Raw genomic sequence first — 22,830 nt, forward strand, 5'->3', positions numbered from 1 at the left:
TTTTAAAGAAAGAGAGCATGAGGGGAGTGGCAGCAGGAGAGGGAGAAAGAGAACCTCAGGCAGACTCTGCACTGAGCACAGAGCCGAACTCAGGGCTCAATACCACAACCCTGAGATCATGACCTGAGCCAAAATCAAGAGTCAGATGCTCAACTGACTGAGCCACCCAGGGGTTCCTCACCTTTTATATTCTTAACACTGGTAAAATGATTGAAAAAAAAAATATATATATATATATATTATGCTAACAGAGATCAAAAGAAAGCTGACAAAACTTTTACTTCAACTTTCTATATTCTATGTTTTAAATGTATCTCACACAAAACATAGAGTTGACTTTTTTTCCTATACTCTTAAGTTCTCTGGCTTTTGGGATGCCTACATGGCTCAGTCAGTTAAGCGTCTGCCTTTGGCTCAGGTCATGATCCCAGGGTCTCTGATGGAGTCCTACATCAGGCTCCTTGCTCAGCAGGGACCCTGCTTCTCCCTCTGCCTCTGCCCATCCCCCTGCTTATGCGTGATCTCTCTCTCTCTCCCTTTCTGTCAAAATAAATAAATAAAATCTTTAATAAAATTCTTTGACTTTTAACTGGAGTATCTCTTCATTTATTTTCAATGAGTAATATCTTTTGTGTCCACCCAATTTTTGTTTCCTATTTTGCCACTTACTCCTTTTCTCCCTCTTCTTCCCTCATTTGTGCTATTTTTTATCACGCTATTTTTAACCCTCCACCAGTTTGAACATTACACACTTTTGAAAATGATATTCTAGATATTAAAAATGCATACTTAACAAAAACTTTACCCTTTTCTTTAATAAACCAAATTCCCTAGAATACTTAAACTTCTATGTTAACTCAAAGATAATAGAATACAATCACTATTTAATATTTTAATTATATTTTCTAGACCTACTATACATTATTATTACTATTGCACATCATCAGTTTACTTTCCTGTAGATTTATTTATGATTTTTTAAAATCTATATTTTTCCAGGATACCTGGGTGGCTCAGTCGGTTAAGTGTCTGCCTTTGGCTTAGGTCATGGTCCCAGGTCCTGGGATTGAGCCCCACATCAGGCTCGAGCAGGGATCCTGTTTCTCCCTCTCCCATTGCCCCTCCTCCACTTGTGCTCGCTCTCACTATCTCTCTCTTTCAAATAAAATAAAATCTTTAAAAAATAAATAAATAAATCTATATTTTCCCTTGAATTTCAGTTCTCCCTTTTCAGATCATTTTTCTTGTCCTGAAGTACATCTTTAGTATTTCCTTCATGAGATTCAGTTGGTCATAAACATTCTCAGTTCTTCTTTATTTAATTAAGTCCTTATTGAACCTCTTTTTTAAAAGATTTTATTCATTTATTTGAGAGAGAGAAAGAGAATGCACAGAGAGGAAGAAGCAGACCCTCCACCGAGCAGGGAGCCCAAAGTAGGACTCAATCCCAGGACCCTGGGATCATGACCTGAGCGAAAGGCAGATGCTTAACCGACTGAACCACCCAGGCGCCCCCTCATTTAACCTCTTGAAAGGTATTTATGATGCCTACAGACTTTTAGACTAGCAGGTATGGCCGTAAGCACACTCAGGTTATTATTCCATTATCTTCGGGCTTTCCTTCATATTGTTGAGAAATCAGTTATCTTACTGCTCTTGCTGTGGAAATAATTTCTCTCTCTCTTTTCCTTTTCTCTTTCTTTCTGACTGACTTTTTAAAACAATTTCTTTTTGTTTGGTTTTCTTTATCTTCACTATGATTTCAAAGTGTATATTTCTTTTTATCTATCCAATTTAGGATTTATTAGGCTTCTTAAATCTGAGGATTGGTGTCTTCCATCAGTTCTGGAATAATCTGGGCATTATCTCTTTAGATATTGCCTTTGCCATATCCCTAAAAGGCAATATGCTCTCCTTCTTGGACTCTGATCATATGTATATTAGATCTCTTCACAGTATTTTCATGTATCACTCTTGCCTTCTCTTCTGTACTTTGCTACTTGTTTTTCTGTATTGAATTCTGGGTAATTTCTTCTAACCTTTCTATCAGTTCACGAGTTATCTCTTTTGCTAAATTCGACATGCTACCAAATATGTTCACCACCAGTATACTTATTGTTTCCGTTTACTAGAATTTCTGCTCTTCCTACTCCAAATTTATGTCACTTTCTTATAACTTCTTATTCTCTATGAATATCTTCAACTTCTCATTTATTCCTTTTAAACACACTGGTATAATTGTTTTAATATCTGAATCTGATAATTCCAATATCTGAGGCTGACTGAGTCTTTTACTATTGTCCTTTTCTTCAATTCGTTCTTATACCTTTTCTATTGTTTTCTCATGTGCTTAGCTATTATTGACTCATTGATTGATTTTTAAGGGTAAAAATAATTTAAGTTCCCCTTAGTCAGTAGGGTTTTGCATTTCCTTCTACCTCTAGCCAGTTGGAAATCAACTTAAACTAAGTCATAAGTTGAGGATCTCTAGGTAGGCTACGTGTACATGAGGTACAAATCCTTGCAAGACCCTATATATGGCCACAACTCAGAGAACTTTCTTTCATATTTTCCTTTTTTGTTTAGCAATGAGGCATTGGTATTTTAATCAGGATGGCATTGAAAGTGTAGATTGCTTTGGGTAGCACAGACATTTTAACAATGTTTATTCTTCCGATCCATGAGCATGGAATGTTTTTCCATCTTTTTGTGTCTTCTTTAATTTCTTTCATAAGTGCTCTGTAGTTTCTAGAGCATAGATCCTTTCCTCTTTGGTTATGTTTATTCCAAGGTATCTCATGGTTTTTGGTGCTATTGTAAATGGAATCGATTTCCTAATTTCTCTTTCTACCGTTACATTGTTAGTGTATAGGAAAGAAACTGATTTCTGTGCATTGATTTTGTATCCTGCCACATTACTGAATTGTTGTATGAGTTCTAGTAATTTGGGGGTGGAGTCTTTTGGGTTTTCCACATAAAGCATCATGTCATCTTTGAAAAGAGAATGACTTCTTCTTTTCCTATTTGAATACCTTTTATTTCTTTCAGTTGTCTGATTGCAATGAGGCAATTTTAAAAAAGCAAAAGCAAAAACAAAAAACAGTTCCTGTAATTGATGGAGAAGGAATGGGTTTCATTCTAGTTTGCTCTTACCCTGGCTTAATGTGGAGAGGCTTTTGTGTAAAAAATCTCCAAGAGAGACAGATACTAAGCTTTGACACTGTCCTCCTTATCCACATGCTTGCTTTTCCCAACTATGCAGCATCAACAATGCTTCCGTGGCATAAACGGGTTTGGCACTCCATTATTCTGCTTCGCACTCTAGTTATAGATGGTCAAAGAAAAACTGGCCTGTGACAGTCCCCACTGTCTTTTTAGTTCTTCAGTGATTCTTTATATAGTTTTTAAAATATAATTTATTAATTCAAAAGGGATACTTTATCCAAATAATATTTCTTCCTCCCATTAAGTGAAATAAGTGCTTCATCAGAACTGTCAAATTATTAAAATCAAAGATTAATAGATTACATTTATCCACAAACTAAAACAAGATGCTATTCTATTGTCCACATTTCCTTGGCTACATGGTAACATATTTTATAGTCTTATATACATATTTATCTGTCCATGAGTAGATAACTAACATTGGACTATATTTACATCTCCTGTGATATTAATCACTGGCAGGTCTCCAAACACTTTTTTCCCAATTTAGGAATGATACAAATGTAAACACGGTATTAAAATAAGGAAATCAATATGTCTCAATGGTTAAATATAACTGTCGTAGAATGCACAATGTTTGTTTTTTAATACTTTAGAGTTGTTTCACAACAACCTCATTTATCTGTTAAAAAATAGTGAGTTAGAACAATTATCTAATCTATTATCTACCAAAAGATACTACCTGCTATGCTCTAGGTTGAATTGTGTCCCTCAAAAAGATATGTTGAACTCCTAACCCCCGGTACCTCCGAATGTGACTTTTTTTGGAAACAAAGGTCATTGCAGATATAATTAGTTAGATTAAGATGAGGTCATATTGAAGTAGAGTGGGCCCTTAATCCAATATGACTCATGTCCTTATAAGAAAAGGAGAAACACACAGGCATGCTGGAAGACAACAATATAAAATCAGAGGCAAAGACTGGTATTATGCTGCCATATGACAAGTGGCACCTAGGGATATCACAAACTGGAAAAGAGAAGAAAAGACCCCCCACCCCCACCCCAAGACTTTAGAGGGAGCATGACCCTGCTAACACCTTGGTTTCAGATTTCTGGCCTCCATAACTGTGAGACAATAAATTTTTATTGTTTTAAACCATTTAGTTTGTGGTAATTTGTTACAGCAGCACTAACAAACTAATAAACCCTATTAAAATGTTACTGTGAATTTTATGTCTTATCAGTAAATTTTGAGGAAGTTATTAGACTATCATTTAACATAAAAGTATGATAATAATATGCTTTGTGTTAAAGATTAATGTATGAATTGTAATTCTCTCAGGGAGGCTTACTTGTTGGCATTTGCTTGAGTTCCTCAAAATATTATCACACCTTCTGGTTTGCAAATTGTGGAGTAAAAATACAATCTTTGCCCCTTCTACTCTTGGAAATAGTCCAGAGCCAATAATAAAAATTAAACATCAGAAAAGCAAATGCCTTCGATGAAATCAGAAGCCATCTAAAACCCAGAAGCACATTATATGAGACAGACAGAACTTCTAAATATAAATGAAAAGTACATGGAAGTGCAAGAAGAGGAAAAAAACAGTTGCCAATCTCAGGTAATGCAGAGAATAGTTCTCCAATATAAGTAGCCGTATCTTGGGGAGCAAATCCCTTTGGGGGAAAAAATGGAAATAAGGTGCCCTGGACCACATTTTCACAAGGTCTCAAGAAGCTGGGAAGGTGGTTGGGGTGCTTGGGTGGCTCAGTCGTTAAGCGTCTGCCTTCTGCTCAGGTCTTGATCCCAGGGTCCTGGGATCGAGCCCCGCATCAGGCTCCCTGCTCAGCAGGAAGCCTGCTTCTCCCTCTCCCACTCCCCCTTCTTGTGTTCCCTCTCTCGCTGTGTCTCTCTCTGTCAAATAAATAAAATCTTACCAAAAAAAAAAAAAAAAAAAAGAAGCTGGGAAGGTGGGACTGAATGAAAAATCACATAGATGAAGCACATTTTCAGGACTCAACCTCCAGTTGAAGGGGAGGGTCAGGGGAGAGACATTCAGCAATGTTAGCTGTCCTTCAGAGTGAAAATAAAATGGCTGGGGAGAAGCAAAGGCGAAAAGAACTCATGCATACCACAGATCTGTGTCATTAAAGGTATTTTCCGTTAACGTGGAACACTGCTCTGGCCACTTCTATCTGCAAACCTCCTACAAATGGCTAGTTCAGGAAGAATGAACCCTATTCAAAGTGAGTAATCATCATCATCATCATCATCATCATCATCATCAACATCATCATCATCTAGCATAAAATATATACAAAAATACTGCAGAAACAAAATGAAAAAGGTATTTTTAAAAATAACACATGAATACCATGAGAAAAGTGTTGCGGGGGGGGGGAGGTGAAAAATATTGCCACAAGTAAGATAAACATTTTGACCAAACATATTGCCTAAGGAAGTTTTTGGAGGAAAAAAGATAATTGCTTCTATTTAAAGAATACTTGAAAAAGGGATATAAAAGCTGAAGAAAGGGGCGCCTGGGTGGCTCAGTCGTTAAGCACCTGCCTTCAGCTCAGGGTGTGATCCCAGTGCTCTGGGATTGAGCCCCACATCAGGCTCCTCCGCTGGGAGCCTGCTTCTTCCTTTCCCACTCCCCCTGCTTGTGTTCCCTCTCTCGCTGGCTCTCTCTCTCTCTCTCTGCTAAATAAATAAATAAATAAAATCTTTAAAAAAAAAAAAAAAAAGCTGAAGAAAGATATGGTGACACAATAGAGATCACTGTTTGAGTTGATGGAGCCCAAAAAGAAGTAAAGGGAAAAAATTAAATCATTTGCAGAAATGAAGACAGAGTATGGGGCACTGAAAATAGGATTGATAAAAGTGAACATAAAACATAATAAAGAAAGTTTAAAGGGATTACAAAAAATGATAGACATAGGTAACGGGCAAAAGAGGAAAAGAAAGTAATAGAATAAAAATATATCAAAAACATAGTTTAAGAATAATCATTGAAATAAAATAAGATTAGAACCTTCAAATCGAAGGACATACTTTATATCAGGAAAAAAAAATTGTCACACCATAATGCTCACCAAAACATATCTCAGAAATATCACAAGAATTCAGAAATAAAAAATCCTTTGAATAGCCAGGCAAAAAGAACGATATACCTATAAAAAGCAAAGCTGCAAGCTAGAGGGCAGTAGAGAAATGTCTATAAAAAATGAGCATGACCTAGGAATTTCACCCTAGTCTAGATGACACAATCAAATAAGTAACTAATCAAAATTTTGAGAAGGAAAAGAAGTTGGCAAATGATGTAAATAGCTAATTTCAACATTTTTTATAGTCAAGGGGAATAATTCTCATTTGGAATTAGTGAATCACTTGGTACAAAAATAGGTATATTTAAAGTATGAATACCATGTATATTTCACCATGTATATTCTTTTTTTTAGGTTTTTATTTAAATTCCAGTATAGTTAACATACAGTGTCATATTAGTTTCAGGTGAACAATACAGTGATTCAATACTTCCATACAACATCTGGTGCTCATCACAGTGCATTCCTTAATCCCCAACATCTATTTAACCCATCTCCTCACCAACCTCCCCTCTGGTAACCATCAGTTTTCTTCTCTATAGTTGAGTTTGTTTCTTGGTTTTGCCTCTCTTTCTCTTATTTTTTTTTCCCCTTTGCTCATCACTTTTGTTTTTTTAAATTCCATACGTGAGTGAAATCATTATAATGTATAGTCTTAATACATACTTACACACTAAAAAAAAACATGTCTAATAAAATTGGGTGGTGGATAAAGGAAACAAGAAGGAAGAATAAACACACATATACAAATTCCATTCCTGTTCATGGAAGAGAGTCATTGTTATATATAAACAAAATATGTCTTCCACTTTTGAAATATTAACTGCTATGGGAATTGACTTCCTATCACAAACAGGTAAAAAACTAGACAAAAGATTTGTTATAAATAAATGGTAATTAGAAGCATGCGGTACTCTTCTAAGACTAGACAAACAAATCAATGGAACAGAATAAGACACAGCAACAGACCTATGCATATTTGAACATTTAGTATATGACAGAGGTGGCCCAAAAGATCACTGGGTAAAAAGAGACTTTTTTTTTAAGATTTTATTTATTTATTTGAGAGAGAGAGGGAGAGAGCACAAGCAGGAGGAGCAGCAGGCAGAGGGAAAGGGAGAAGCAGGCTCCCCACTGAGGAGGGAGCCCAATGCGGGGCTCAATCCCAGGACCCTGGATCATGACCTGAGCCGAAGGCAGATGCTTAACCGACTGAGCCACCCAGGCATCGCTAAAGAGAGACTCTTCAATAAATTTCTCTAGGACAATTGAGTGTCATTATGGCAGGGGAAGGTGGGGAAAATGAAGAGGGAATGAAACTGGACCCTTCTCTCACAACTTACACAAAAATAGACTTCAAAAAGCTAAAACCTAAATATAAACATAAAAACTATAATAATTTAGAAGACATTAATGGACATTAATTTAATGACCTTTAGGTAGTGAAGGTTTTACACTGAAGTTTACAAACAAGATACCAAAAGAAACAGTCATAAAGGAAACAGTGATAAATTCAATTTGTTTGGCAAAACACCATAAAAGAGTACAGGAAGACAAGCCATGGAGATAGAGAAATTTTTTTCAACACATGCAACTGACAAAGATGCAGTTTATGAAACTTTATGAGAAATATTTAAAACTCAATAAGAAAAAGGCAACAACTCAAAAGAAAAATGGAAAAAAAGTAATTAAACAAAAATTTTTTAAACAAAAAGTTTTTAAACAGCCAAGAAGCATATGAGTATTCACTCTCATCAATAATCAGAGAAATGCAACTTTATAAAAAAAAATTTAATTAATTTATTTATTTGAGAGAGAGAGTGTGTGTGTGCACATGTGCAGGGAGGGGAGGGGCAAATGGAGAGGGAGGAAGAGCAGAGACCCATGCAGGGCTCCATCCCAAGACCCTGAGATCATGACCTGAGCCGAAACCAAAAGTCAGACCCTTACCCAACTCCACCACCTATGTGCCCACAATGTTTAAAAAAATTTAAATATGTGGGGTGCCTGGGTGGTAGAGTCAGTTAAGCATTCAACTCTTGATTTTGGCTCAGGTCATAATCTCAAGGCCGTGGGACTGAGCCCCTGTTGGGTTCCATGCTCAGTAAGGGGTCTGCTTGAGATTCTCTCTCTCTCTCTCCCTGCCCCTCCTGCTTGTGCTTGATCTCTCTCTCTCTCTTTCTCTTTCAAATAAACAAATCTTTAAAGAAAATTTTAAACACTGAATCCCAACTGATTGGCACAAATTTATAATCTTAACAATTTCAAATGCTGAAGAGGATATAAAACAATGAGACTATTCATTCCCTGCAAGTGTGAATGTGAATTAATACCAACCTTGGAATACCAGCATTATTGAGAAGTTTAAGGTATACATAACCCATGAACCAGAAAATTCTCTGGTATATACCCTAGAGAACCCCTTGTGGATGCACAACAGGAGACATGCACAGTAATACTGATACAGCTCTAAAGTGAAAGCAACTCAAATGTCCATCAAGGCAGACTAAATATTACATGATATATTCCTAAAACGGTATACTATACATTAGTGAAAATGAACAAGCTCCAGTAGCCTGTAACAGCATGGAAAAATTTTGCAAACAGCGTTAAGCAAAATAGGTAGGGCACAGGAAATATATGCAGTACAATTTAATTTATATATTTTTTTAAACAGGCACGAATAATTATCAGTCTGGGTGGTAAAACTAAAGAGAAAAGCATGGAAATTGGTATCACAAAACTAAAGCTGGTGGTTAACACTGAGGAGTGAGTAAAACTGTTCCAGTTGGGAAGACACCAGGTTGGGGTGGGGGTAACTCCTTAGTGCTGACAATATTCACTACATCATACCAGTCTGTCATAGTGGTTTTTATTTGTGATATTTTATTGTGCTCTCTTGAGCCTGGGAACACTTGCAGGGTGAGTGCAGACCCTCATTTGTGCAGGCTGCACTCATTCACCAGACCGTCCTTCCCCTGCAAACACAAATGGGACAGAGGGTGTTTGCAGTCACTGGGCTGGAACCTGGCAGTGGGTGATCAAGACTCTATCCTGGGAGGAGGAGGACAGGTAGGGAGGCAGAAGGTGGGACTACTTGTGAATTAAAGTCCCATGCTTATTCTCTTATTCTATCAGACTCACTTACAAACCACACAGTTAAAGGCAAGTTACTGAGAAGTTCAAGAGGGCGACCACAGGGCATTAATCCCCAGAGCTGATCCCGTTCTGAGGGCAGAGTCCTGTGTGATTGCAGGGTCGAAAGCCCATGAAGCCAGCTCCTCACCATACACATATGTTTTCTGCACATTCCTGCATGTGTGTTGTACTGTGTATGTGTACATGTGAATGGAGGAAAGAAAAGAACAGATCATGCCTCTATTTCTTACGGCAAGTCCCTGAGCCGTGTGTGAGGTCTGAGCAGAAGGGAAATGAGAAGATCTGAAGTGATTATGTCATTAACTTTTTAAATTGTCTATCAGACTAAAGCTTATTTACCAAAACGTTCATATATCTGAATGTAGACCTGAGTGTTCAAAGGATGTTTTATAAATTAAATATTAAATATTTATAATTAAGATCATGGGCAATTAATTCCACAGCATGCTAAGTGATTTAACATAATTGTCCTTGGCTATAATCTTGATGCCAAGAACCTCCTACTCTGATTCTAGTTTCTTGCCTTCCACTCACTTTAACTGAAAAAATGTAATGTTTGGTGGGGCAATTTATGAGATCTAATGAAAGTGGATACAAATAGATTATGTCTTCTAATGTATGACAGTTCAGATTTCCAAAGGGAAATGGGATGGAAGGAAACCAAGTAGGTGCTCTACCTTTGTTACCCTCATTTAATTCTCTCACAAGAATACTGAAAGGCACATACAAATATCTCATTTCTACAAAAGAACACTGAGGCTGGGAAGGGTAAATATCCTTACCAAGATCATCCATCTAGTAAGTGTATACATACAGTCTGATCAGACTACAAACCTCTATAATCTTTCTTTGCTACCTTTTTCTCTTCTTTTCTTTGAATATTTACTGTCCATTTACTATGTGCCAAAGCATGTGGGATCGATGTCCACTGGAGCCCAAAATCCAAGGCTGTGTTTTCAGTGTAGTAATGTGTGGCTATGGGCACTTGAATTGTGGCTAGAATGAACAGAGTTGTGCTATATGTTAAATCATACACCGGATTTCAAAGACAGTAAGAAAAAAAGGAGTGTAAAATATGATACTAAGAAGTCTTCATATTGACTACATATAAATGATAAATTTTATATATATTAGGTTAAATTAAAGGTGTTTAAAATTTATTTCATCTGTTTCTTTTAATGTGGCTACTAGAAAATTTAAATTATAAGGATGTCTCACATTTTATTTCTATTGTACATCATTGGTCTAAAGATGCCCTTTCAATCTTGCTTCGAGATATATAAATGAATTACCTACTTGCAATTATTAAATGTTATATTTCAATATTACTTGGAATAAGAAATATCTGTAATCCACTATGGAATGTATCTTCCTGCCACCATCAATATTTATAGAAAATATATTTAATCTCTTGAAATTTCAGAAATTAGCTTACCTAATATTAGCTAACCCCTACTGGTTTTCCTTTTCCTGACAGAGCATACAATGAACAGAGAGAGATACCTGGATTCAAGACACAGGTATTCTTTTAATGGAATGAAAAGAGCTTTTTCACATTCCTCAAGTATCTCTTAGAGATTTGTTGAACATTTTTAATATCATAGTATGCATTTCTCCCAGCATGAAAATTTTTTATTATTTAGAATTTGGTACATTAAAAATACTTTTACATTTTCCTAAAGAAGATGAGTCAAGGTGCGTTTTCAGACAATAAAACACTTGTATTTTTATGAAATGTCTATTAACATAAGCAGTGGGGAATAATTTAAGAAAGTTTTCTTCCCTAATACATTGTTACATACTGAAACAGCAATACAAACTAATTTATAATTCAACATAAAGGCTAATACTCTAAAATTGTACATGATGTAGCAACATTATTGATAAACTTGTAAGACTGACTGAAAATGTACTTCTAAAAATCCTCTCAAAAATCACACAAATTTACAGACCCTTTAGTTCATAACATTGAATGTACTAGAAAATACTCATTTTATAAGCCCATCCTATATTGAATCACTGTCTTATCATAAATAATAGCCTTAAAATATCCCAATGTTATGGGAACCTGGTCAGCTCACGCAGTGGAGCATGAGACTCTTGATCCCAGGATCATGAGTTCAAGCCCCATGTTGTGTGTAAAGTTTACTTTAAAAAAAGAAAAGATATTGAAGAAATTATCCCAATTTTACATTTAAAGAGCAAAATATTCATAGATACATATAAGACAATATGGACATATATAAAGCAATACAATAAAATGGAATAAGAACTCAAATCAAAAGACTGATACTTTTGAGATTTGAGCTACTTGCAAACCTTTTAATATTTAGTTTCTTCATCTGAACAATGGGAAAAGTTAGATCAGCTATGCCTGAATATCCCACGAGAATCGAGGACACATGTGAAAAGAAACTTATTACCAGTAAAGAGTGATACAAATTATATTATTATTACATTAAGAACAAACTTATTCTGTTATTTTATTATAAACATCTAGCCTTCATTTAATATTTTTAGTAGCCATTCAGGCAAGAAATAAATTAATAAAAATATTTTAAATATCTTAAGTTTCAGCTTTTTCAAATCATTTTTAGAATCGCCTAGGTATAAAATAATAACTGACATTACATCAATAAATGAGAATACTTATGAGAAGGTACTTGATGATTATAGTAGAATTGGGGGAGATAGGTTACCACAGAATCAAAAAGACAAGTAGCAACAGTCTAAATGCACACAAGGCAAGCATCATCTCCCTCCCACTCCGCCTGTTATAATACAGTGGATTCCTGGATAAAACTAAATCTATTTAGAACACTTAGAACTTATTATTTTGGGGCAAACAAGCATCTTATGAAAGATGGCAAAAAGGGAACCAAGAAGAAAGTGATTGATCCGTTTTCTAAGAAAGACTGGTATGATAGAAAAGCACCAGCTATGTTTAATACAAGAAATATTGGAAAAACACTAGTCACATGAACTCAAGGAACCCAAATCGCATCTGATGGCCTCAGGGGTCATGTTTTTGAAGTGAGCCTTGCTGATCTGTGGAATGATGAAGTTGCATTTACAAAATTCAAGCTCATTACTGAGGATGTTCAGGGCAAAAACTATCTGACTGACCATGGCATGGACCTTACCTGTGACAAAATGTGCTCCATGATCAGAACATGGCAGACCATGACTGAAGTTCACGTTGATGTCAAGACCACTGATGGTTATTTGCCTCATCTATTTTGTGTTGGTTTTACCAAAAACAACTGACAATCAGAATCAGAAGACCTCCTACACTCAGCACCAACAGGACCTCCAAATTCAGAAAAAGATGATGGAAATCCATGACCTAAGAGGTGCAGACAAATGACTTGAAAGAAATAGTCAATAAATTGATTCCAGACAGCACCGGAAAGGACAGAAAAGACTTGTCAGTCTATTTATCCACTCCAGGATGTCAGAAAAGTAAAAATGCTCAAGAAGCCCAAGTTTGAATTGGGAAAGCTCATGGAGTATTACACTGCAGGTAGTAATTCTGGCAAAGTTACTGCGGGTGAGAACATGCTAAAGCTGAATGAGCTGATGGATACGAGCCACCAGTCCATGAATCTATTTAAAATTCAGACATTTCATGGTGAAAAAAAATCTTATTTGTGATGTTTAAAAAAAAAGAAGAATTTATTATTTTTAAAAATCTACTTTGCACTTCTACAATGAGTTGAAAATGCCTCTCAAATCCCCTCCCGTCCTAATTTCAGCTGGCTTCGCATAGTATCAGAAGGCGGGAACAAAGAACATGGCTTTTCCTCCTCTGATAAAGTGAGTGCTATGGACTGAACTGTGTTCCCCCCAGATTCATATGTTGAAGCTCTTACGCCCCAGGGTGATAGTATTTGGAGATGGTGCCTTGGTTTAGATGAGGTCACAAGGGTGGGGCCCTCACGATGAGATTAGTGTCCCTGTAAGACTGACCACAGAGCTCTCTCTCTCTGAATGTGTGCTCTCAGAAGAGGCTATGTGACAAAACAGACAGAAGGCAGCTGTCTGCAAGCCAGGAAGAGAGCTCACATCAGAACCCAAACATTCAGGCACCCTGATCTCAGGCTTTCAGCCTCCAGAATTGTGAGAAAATACTTCTGCTGGTTTAGCCATCCAGTCTATGGTATTTTGTTCCAGCAACCCAAGCTAACTCGTACCTGAATAACCTCTGATGGGGCAGGCAGGTGATGAAGCTCGGGAGAGTTTGCTGCACTGGTACATGGGGGGAAATTCCCTTATAATTGTCGAGAGAAAATGAAATGGATGCTTATGTCCAATTAATGAAAGAAAACTATTATATGAGACTTAACTAGAAAAAAATTTTAAAGTATTGCCACTAGGTTTTAAAAAGATGCAAAGGAACAAAATTGGAAGGAAATAAACCAAGTTGTTAAGCATGGCTGTGAGAGGGTAGTGGCATTAACGGACAAGATTTTTCTTTTTTTTTTTTCCAAATTGTTCTTTAATATGGTTGTATGTATTTTTATAACAGAAAAAAATGAAACCTAACATTTGGCTAGTGATCTCAATACAATATGAGTCTAACGGCAAGGGTTTTGTTTATTTTAAGCTATCCTCACGGGGAACAAAAGCTATTTATAAAGCATTTTTTGAGTTCCGAAATGTCTACCAGTCTATTGGCTCTTTTTAAAGGGGAAGTGCTGTCCTCCTAAAACTCATCCCTTTTATTGAGAGAAGATTCTGTCACAGTAATTGAGAATACTACTGTATGTAACGTATTAAGAAAATGTTCATTGTGGGATGCCTGGATGGCACAGTCGGTTAAGTGTCTTCCTCTGGCTCAGGTCATGATCCTAGGGTCCTGGGATCAAGTCCTGCATCAGGCTCCTTGCTCAGCAGGGGGCCTGCTTCTCCCTTTGCCTGTCACGTCCCCTGCCTATGCTCTCTCTCTTTCTGACAAATAAATACATAAAATCTTAAAAAAAAAAAAAAAGTTCATTGTAATGAGTAAATGCTGAAGGAAAATCAAAAAATAAATATTAGGGTCTCAAAGAAAGTGCTCACTCAGAGCTGACCAACACGAAGAGCAGGAAAATATAATGATTAATGGAAATTCATGCAATAGAAAGGAATGTACTATAAAGAAAATCAGGAAAGCTAAAAGTTGTTTCTTTTAAAAAAAACAATAAAGTTGACAGACCTTCGGCGCAAATGATCCAAGAGAAAAAGGAAGGAAAGGTGGAAGAGAGAGAAAACCTAAGTAATATAGAAAATTAAAAAGGAGACATCAGTATAAATGTTATTTTGGACAACTTTATGGCAATACTTTTGACAATTCAGACATATTTCTATAAACATAACTTATAAAAATTGACAGAAGATGAAAATAGTTTCATCAGTCCTAATTTTATTAAAGACATTTCATCTGTGATTTTAAAATTCCATATAAAGAATGGTGGTATCAAAACTGATTTCCCCCCAACATTTAAGAAAAAAATACCACAATCTTATACAAATTCTTCCAGACAAACAAACAAAGAGGGAATCGTTTCCAACCTATCGTATAATGTCATTACCTCAATGCCAAATCCTGACAAGAACATTATAAACAAGGAAAATTACAGGTCAAGTCTCTTTTCAATGTAAGTTTAAAAATCCTCAACAGAATATAAGCAAATTAAATTCAAGTTAGGTTTATCCCAAGGTTGAAGAATACCTTAACATCTGAAAATCAATGAGCATAATTCATAACATTAAGAGAACAAAGGAGAGAAATCATATAATCATTTTAAGAAACAAAAATAAAATCATCTGATAAAATTCAACATTGACTCATGATAAAACCTCTTAGCTAAGCAGGAACTTTTAAAAATAATATAGAGAGGCTTTAACAAATACTATACATTATACTTAATGCTAATATATATAATTCCTTCTGAGATAGGAAAAGAGAAAAGAAAGCTGCTCACCATTTCTGTGTTACATTGTGCCGGGTGGGGGTTAACAAACACAATAAGGGAAGAAAAAGGAAAGGTCTAAAACAGGAAGAAAAGAACCAAAAACTGTCATCATTCATGGACAACATGATTGTGTATTTAGAAAATCTAGAAGGATCAACAGATAAACCAGATAAACTACTAATTTTTATGCTAATTTATAGTCATGCTAATTTATAAAGTGCATAAGATATAAGGTCCATGTAAAAAAAGATAACAGTATTCCCATATTGCAGAAAAGGGGGTAGGGGCTGAAACGAAATTTAAAACAGCATTTAAAATAGTACCAAAAACATCAAATGTATAGAAATAAATCTAAAAAAAACGCAGAAAACTATAAAATACTATCGAGACTTTAAAAAGGCCTATATAAAAGGATATATCATGTCCACCTGTATTCTATTCTGAAAAATTAGAAGTTTCTTTCAATTCTTGATCTACCTGGAGGCAGGTAAATCTAAACAAACATCACCTTTACAAAATAATAACAATTATGGCGTGGCCTATGAGGTTAAAGTTAAAAAAGACAAAATTGAAATAATGGAAAATGATAGAAAAAAATTCAGAATAGAGAAAAAACAAACTAGCAAGTACTTCATAGTCACTATTTTGTCCCAAAGAAGGTAACATTTGTGTTAAATTTTACTATATTTAAATCGATACTATTTGTTTATCAAAGATGCCTTAAAGAAAGTGAAAAGACTAGCCACAGTATAACTAACGAAGGATTAGTATCAAAAATTTAATAGAACTCCTCCAAATCTAGGACTCTAGGGTGGAAGCAAAGAGATAGGATTTGGGAAGGGCACATGAGTAGATTCAGTTGATACCAATATTATTAAAAAAAAAGAAAAGAAAAGTGGGCAATCCATGAACAAGTGATGATAATGCAACATGAAAAACAGGAATTTTATTAATCTAATTCTGGATTCCTGAAGTCTAATATATAGATATAGATATAGATATAGATATAGATATAGATATAGATATAGATAGGAAAAAGGAGAGAAGTGATATCAATGTTTTGTTGTTTGTTTTAACTAGGAAAGTTTAAGCTACCACGAATAGGTATGAGCCCTAAAAACAAACTATTCTAAATAATATTAAACCCTTACGGAATCAGACTTTCTTATATTTTCTGGTTTTATTATTTTTATGCTTTCCTGCCAGTTCAGCCAGGTTTTTAATCCTATCATTTAATATTTAACTAGCATTTTCAAGTGTTCTGTACCAGAAATCCTTATCTGCACTGTTGTTCACCGTATTCTCAGAAACACACATACACACAGAGCTGTATTTTTTCAGCTATATTTTTTATTCAAAATGAAAACAACATATTTGAGCTCCAAGGGTGAAAATATTTATTCTAATAAATTAGATCAATTTCTTCATTAAATGGAAAAAAAAACATGAAAATTGGTACCACTCTTTTAGAAAATAAAATAGTATCTTCACTCACCCAAAAAAATATGTGAGCACTTCCTATATGCCAAGAATGATTCTGGATCCAAGGGATTCAGTAGTGAACGAATCAGTCAAAACTATCTGCCTTCATGGAGTGTACGTTCTAGCAGGAGGAGGCAGACAAAATCAGATAAATGAAAGAAGCAACATGTCCTGAGACCTCAAGTGTTAGAGATCAAAGCAGCGCAGGAGCGGTGAACTACGGGCTAGCAGATAGGGCTGCTGCTATACTCAGTTGGCAGGGAATGGCCTCATTGATAAGGAGGCACTTGGACAAAAACCCAGAAGTGGTCAAGGAGTGACACTTGTGACATCTAAGGGAAGGAGCTTTCTAGGCAAAGAGAACAACACCTACAAACTTCCTGCATTAGACACATTAGATTTGAAGCGCCTATTAAAAAATCAAGTAGAAATGCTGATTAAGCAGTTGAATGTGAGCTGGAGTTCAGGAAAATAACCAGGCTGGAGATATATTTGAAGTCATCAGCATATAAATGATATTTAAAGCCACAGACTGGATGAAATTACCAAGGGAATGAGTATATCTAGAGAAGAAATTCAAAAGTTTTTGGCCAGGCCTCTATGAGCACTGGGGGCCCCAAGACTCTTAGTGGGAGCTAAAAATATTGTTAAGAGTTTAACAGGTGATCTGGTTGGATTGTAGTGCTCTTCAAGGCCAGGTTTTGGAAATACTTCTATGGTATAACTATTGGAGAATATATGTAGTATGATGGAAGGAAAATTACTGGAGAAAAAGAGCTCAAGGAATGGAGAAGCCAATGAATCAGAGAGCTTATTTACTTGGACACTGAAATCATAGTTCTTAGAAGACTAGCACTAGAGAAAGTCACAAGGACCCAGGGGCTAATTCCTTAAGATATGAGAGAATGGATACAAATCAATAGAATACTATAAGAAGAAGAGATAATGGAAGATATCCTTTGATGACAGGGGATTCAAAGCTGGGTGTGTTAGAGAAGAGAAAGGGAGAACTGTCTGGAAACAACGTGAGGAATAAGGAGGTCACTTCCCCATCTCCAATCCCAAATGGGTGAGGCATGGGAGAGTAGACCATCACCACTTGAGAAAGCAGCAGGGGAAGAAATGTCCTCAGGGCTTGAGACAGAGCACAGATTTCAGTAAGACCAGGAGGTGAAGGGAACACTTAGCAGAGGGTAAAGATTCAGGGGTTTTGCTGGTTACTGGCTATGAGTTCAGGGAGAATAGTAAACATGTTTCAAGAGCAAAAAGGGTAAGGGATGAGGTCACAAAAAAAGGCATACAGATTTACAGAGAGAGATTTTCTTGGTCAATGATTTTGGAGAGAGACTTTAATACCTGAGAAGCAGCCATACAAGAAAAGGAAATCTTCTAACTTTTCATTCCTTTCATTGAAGGCAGTTCCGTTCTTTCCTCAAAGATCACAAATGATGAAACTGAAGCCCAGAGAACTGAAGGGATTCACACCAAGCCACATAACTGAGTTGGATCTCATACAGAACAAGGTGGGCTTCTTGGACACATTTCCCTTCTTCCCAGAACTTTATACTGAAAAATCCTATTAAAGAGTTCCTGCCATGGGCCTATTCCCTTAGAATCACAAAAATGGAGAAAAAGCTTTGAAATTACTGGTGAAAGGGGTCCCTGAGGAATATCAGTTTCAGTGTGACCTACCACATTTATTGAAATAGCAGAGTAAACAGGCAGATTCAAGGTCTAGAACAGGATGCCAACAATGACAATGACAAAAATAGGTGAATCCAGGAAAGGCCACATTGATTGTGTTTATATAATAACAACAAACCTCACTCCCTGAGTTCTGTGCCGTGATAGTGTAAGTTAGTGTGGTACAGAGGTGTGTCTTGTGCTTCTAGTAATACATCCTTTAGGATAGGGTCAAAGCGAGGTCACTGAACACCACGTTTTCAAGTCTACAATGTTTTACTATTTACATCGAGGGAATTGTAGCTAATAGTCAAAGCTCAATTTTTTAAGCACCAGGATGTACATTATACACTTTACAAGCATAATCTAAAAACTTCGAGGTTGGTACTGTGATTATTCCCCCCATTTAATCAATGAGGAAACTGAGTCATGGATTGACTTAACTTGGATGAGGTTTCCAGAGACAGAATTCTAACCTCATTAGAGTGACGAGAATAACGTCAGTGCCTACACTACTATGCTATATAGGAGTCCCCCTTATCCGTACTTTCACTTTCTGTGGTTTCGGTTATCTGCGGTCAACCGGATCTGGAAGCAGATAATCTCCCTTCTGACACACTGTCAGTCAGTAGAAGCCTAACACCATATCATGATGCCTACGTCATTCGCCTCATTGCCTCGCATCAGTAGGCATTTTATCATCTCACATCATCACAGGAGAAAGGTGAGTACAGTATAATAAGATATTTTAAGACAGAGAGAGACCACATTCACATTTGTACTACAGTATATTGTTACAATTGTTCTGTTATTATTAGTTGTTAATCTCTTATTGTGCCTAATGTATAAATTAAACTTTACCATAGGAATGTATGTATAGGAAAACACATAATATATATAGGTACTGTCTGCAGTTTCTGGCATCCACTGGGGGTCTTGGAACATCTTGACCTGCAGATAAAGGGGACTACCATACCACTTTAAAAGTCAAGGCTTCAAGTAGTATAAAGTATATACATTTATATGTAATAAAACATAATTATTATATACCATATATAATAATATATATAGGTCAAATGAATAGAAATCATGACTTTGTCTTAACTCCCATGTTCTAATTTCCTTTCCTTTTTCCTTCAATAAGAATAATTTATTTATTCTAAAAAGGAATTGGGCAATTTTAATTTAAGAGCCCAGTAAATTACCATACACCCCTGAGAAAACCACAAGATCTGCATTCTCTCACAATTTAAGCTACATTCTCTTATTAAATAGACCTCAGTGACTGTTTCAGACATTCAGTGAAGCTGTAGCTTACTAAACAGTGTTAATAATGGTGTGGAGAAAAACCTTTGTCGGATAAATTTGTAGACTCAAGCCATAAAATGAACTAAAAAATTAACATGAATTCTAAAAACTATTCATAAAGTATTCATTATTTTTCACCCAAGACACAAAGCCCGGACCACACCTAGGTTATTCAAAAAGAAAATCAACATTTTTCACATTTCTCTAATAGGTTACATAAAGTAAGTTGCTGGCCACAAGACTTCAGATATTTCTGCTCTCATTTAAAAAAATGTTGCAATTATAAAAGAGTGGTTTGGCTGAAAACAAAGCAAAATAAAACAATACTTCATATACAACAAAGCAATGATGGAATTCCCATTCTTATTTGATTAAAAGTACATTTCATTTTAAGGAAAAAAAGAACAGCTACCCTATAGCATTTGGAAATAATATTTTTATTCAAATTTTTTACACTTTCATCATGTTCAACTTTCCAACTCCCCGTGAAGTTATATGAGTATTGAGAGACTTATATCATAAAACTAATAGTCTGCCCAACAATTTGGTTTTAAAGCATATAAGCAAATGCATAACATTTTACTTATTTTTATGGTATCTCTGTGGCCTATACATAATCAGAGTAAACCAGAATTGTAAAAAAAAAAAAAAAAAGGTGTCCAGTACCATTCTTTTGCATGTTTACATGCATTGTTGTTTTTGTATTTTACTTCCCAAATTCAGTTTTCTTTCAGCAGTTATCAAATTTTAGCCTACTATGCACAAACAGACATAAAGATACCTAGAAATATATTCCATTTGGGTGCCTTCTTTTAATTTGGCTCCATTCATTCATTCATTCATTCAACAAATGTTTATTGATGCCTAATATGTGCCTGTCACTGTGATAAGTACAAGCAGTCTTTAGTTTCTATGAAGCTACGGCTCTATTAGTAAATACTTCAGATATTTATTTTTGCATGGACAGAACCTTTAGCAAACCTCAGAACACATCCTATAGGTGACTGTCCCATTCCACTGGCCTTCAACTCACAATTTCACAATAATCTGCCACTGGTAACTGACATTCTCTCAACGAATGTTTTAGAAAGATTATCTGTCTTTTCTTCAGCATTAAACAAACGGCAGTCAAGCTTCTATACGGTAAGTTCCATGTATATGGAGAAAGACTTAAATTTCTATATTCAGAGTAAAGCCATGAGAATTACTGAACCCTTCAATGAGCTAAGAGGCAGCTCTGTGAGGGTGCCTCTAAATAAATGTGATTTATCTGAGCTCGATGGTATTTGAAAAGAGAGGCTTTTATCAACACTTAGTACGATTCTGAATAAACTCTAAATGTCACAGAACTTTCACTTATGAGGTAGCTTATGGCTGCAAACCTCAGCTTTCAGGGTTATCAGATTTCAAGATTATTATCCATTCAACTATTTCACCCATTGGATCCTATGCTTTACGAAGAATTGTTGACAGCATTTGCTTCTTCATCTACATATTCAATTCTAGACTCAATTGAGACCCACCCATTATTTATACTACCTGGGGCCTCAAACTATCTGATTAAGCCTTAAAAGAATTTAAGCTATGGATCAATTCAACATTCAAAAATTTTGAACATTTATACGTGTTCGAGATTCTGACATTATATTCACAATATTAAAAGTTTGGGTGAATATTGGTTGGATTAATGAAAATGTGTTACTTGAGCCTCCATCTGATGCTTGAATTCCTTTTATAGTAATCCAAACAGAGAAACTCTGGTAAAATTGTAGTTGGATAAGGGAAATTTTATGCGAGCGCCTAAAGAACCCAAGGAGGAGTTTCTTCTGCAAATTTTCAAAAAAATTTTTCAAAATCAATCAAAGCCCCACTCTACAAGAACAGCTTTTTCTTAATGACAGCCTAAAGCTTAAGAACATGAGTAACAAGTTAAAAAGAGGAAAACTACAAAATGGTTTCTTTGAATCAATAGCCCCCTAGGTCTTCAAGTAACTCACCAAGTTCCAAAGAGCTTCTCAATTACACTTCAGGGACTTAAAAGAATTATCTATATTTTCTTTTGAAGAATTATGTATTTTTTTAAACAACAATAACTCAACTATAGAAAGAATTATAAATTCTTATAATTTTAAAAGTCTCTCCTAAATCTCCTATAATTTCCCAAAGCCTTTAATAGTCACACACATTAAAAACATCCACTCCCTCAAGTTCAAATAAAAGAGCTGAAAATGAGTTATTAGTAGTTGTTTCTGGAATCTCTTTATCTTTTGACACAGTAGTGAAGGGAAACGACTAGCTGTTTGACACTGCATTTTAAATGAATGCAAAAATAATGAAAATCACTGCATTGCTATTAACACTTAATGCAATGAGACTCACCATATTCTTTCAGAAGCCCCAGGGAAGAGCAGGTCGTGGGTTGTAAGGGCAAGCCGAGGTTGATGATGGGGGTGGCAAAAGGTGAGACCAACAATCTGTTTCCAAAACAGAAAGTTAGAGCTTTGAGTGATTTATAGTCCCTATTTTGTAACACGGACTTTCTAGACCAATGTTATAGGATTAGATGCTAATCACAGAGAGAAAACCACTTGTCTCCTACCAATAGAAACTAAGCATGTTGTACCCTCAATGCTCTGCAAAGTAAGAGGCATGCAGTAGGTCCTTTATAAACACTATTGAAAATATATGTATTTATATATCATTATATTACATAATAAATATATAATATTTATTGAATGAAGATAAAATAATACCAAATTTTGCTGGCTCTGAGGATGGATAACAAATAGGAACATTTGCTTTCTAAATGAAAACAAAAATCAGAAAAATGAACAAGCATCATATCTATTTATTCTCTATTTTGCAAGATTTTAAGTAACATGTTTTCCTATTGTGACTTGGCGAGCTTCAACCAAGTCAGCTGAATCAAAAACTATGCACCATGTAGAAATTTTAGAAAATGTAT

General features: G+C 35.6%; 1 protein-coding gene across 1 annotated transcript in view; it reads right to left on the minus strand.

Moving 5' to 3' along the window:
- IQCM (IQ motif containing M) overlaps positions 1 to 22,830 on the minus strand; it is a 190,808-nt gene that overhangs the window by 100,873 nt on the left and 67,105 nt on the right. The window contains exon 7 of the mRNA XM_057310113.1: positions 22,245 to 22,339. Within this exon, the coding sequence (XP_057166096.1) occupies positions 22,245 to 22,339 (95 nt within the window). The remainder of the gene's footprint in view (positions 1 to 22,244; positions 22,340 to 22,830) is intronic.

Source organism: Ursus arctos, unplaced genomic scaffold (genome assembly GCF_023065955.2).
Source record: "Ursus arctos isolate Adak ecotype North America unplaced genomic scaffold, UrsArc2.0 scaffold_11, whole genome shotgun sequence".
Taxonomy (NCBI): Eukaryota; Metazoa; Chordata; class Mammalia; order Carnivora; family Ursidae; genus Ursus; species Ursus arctos.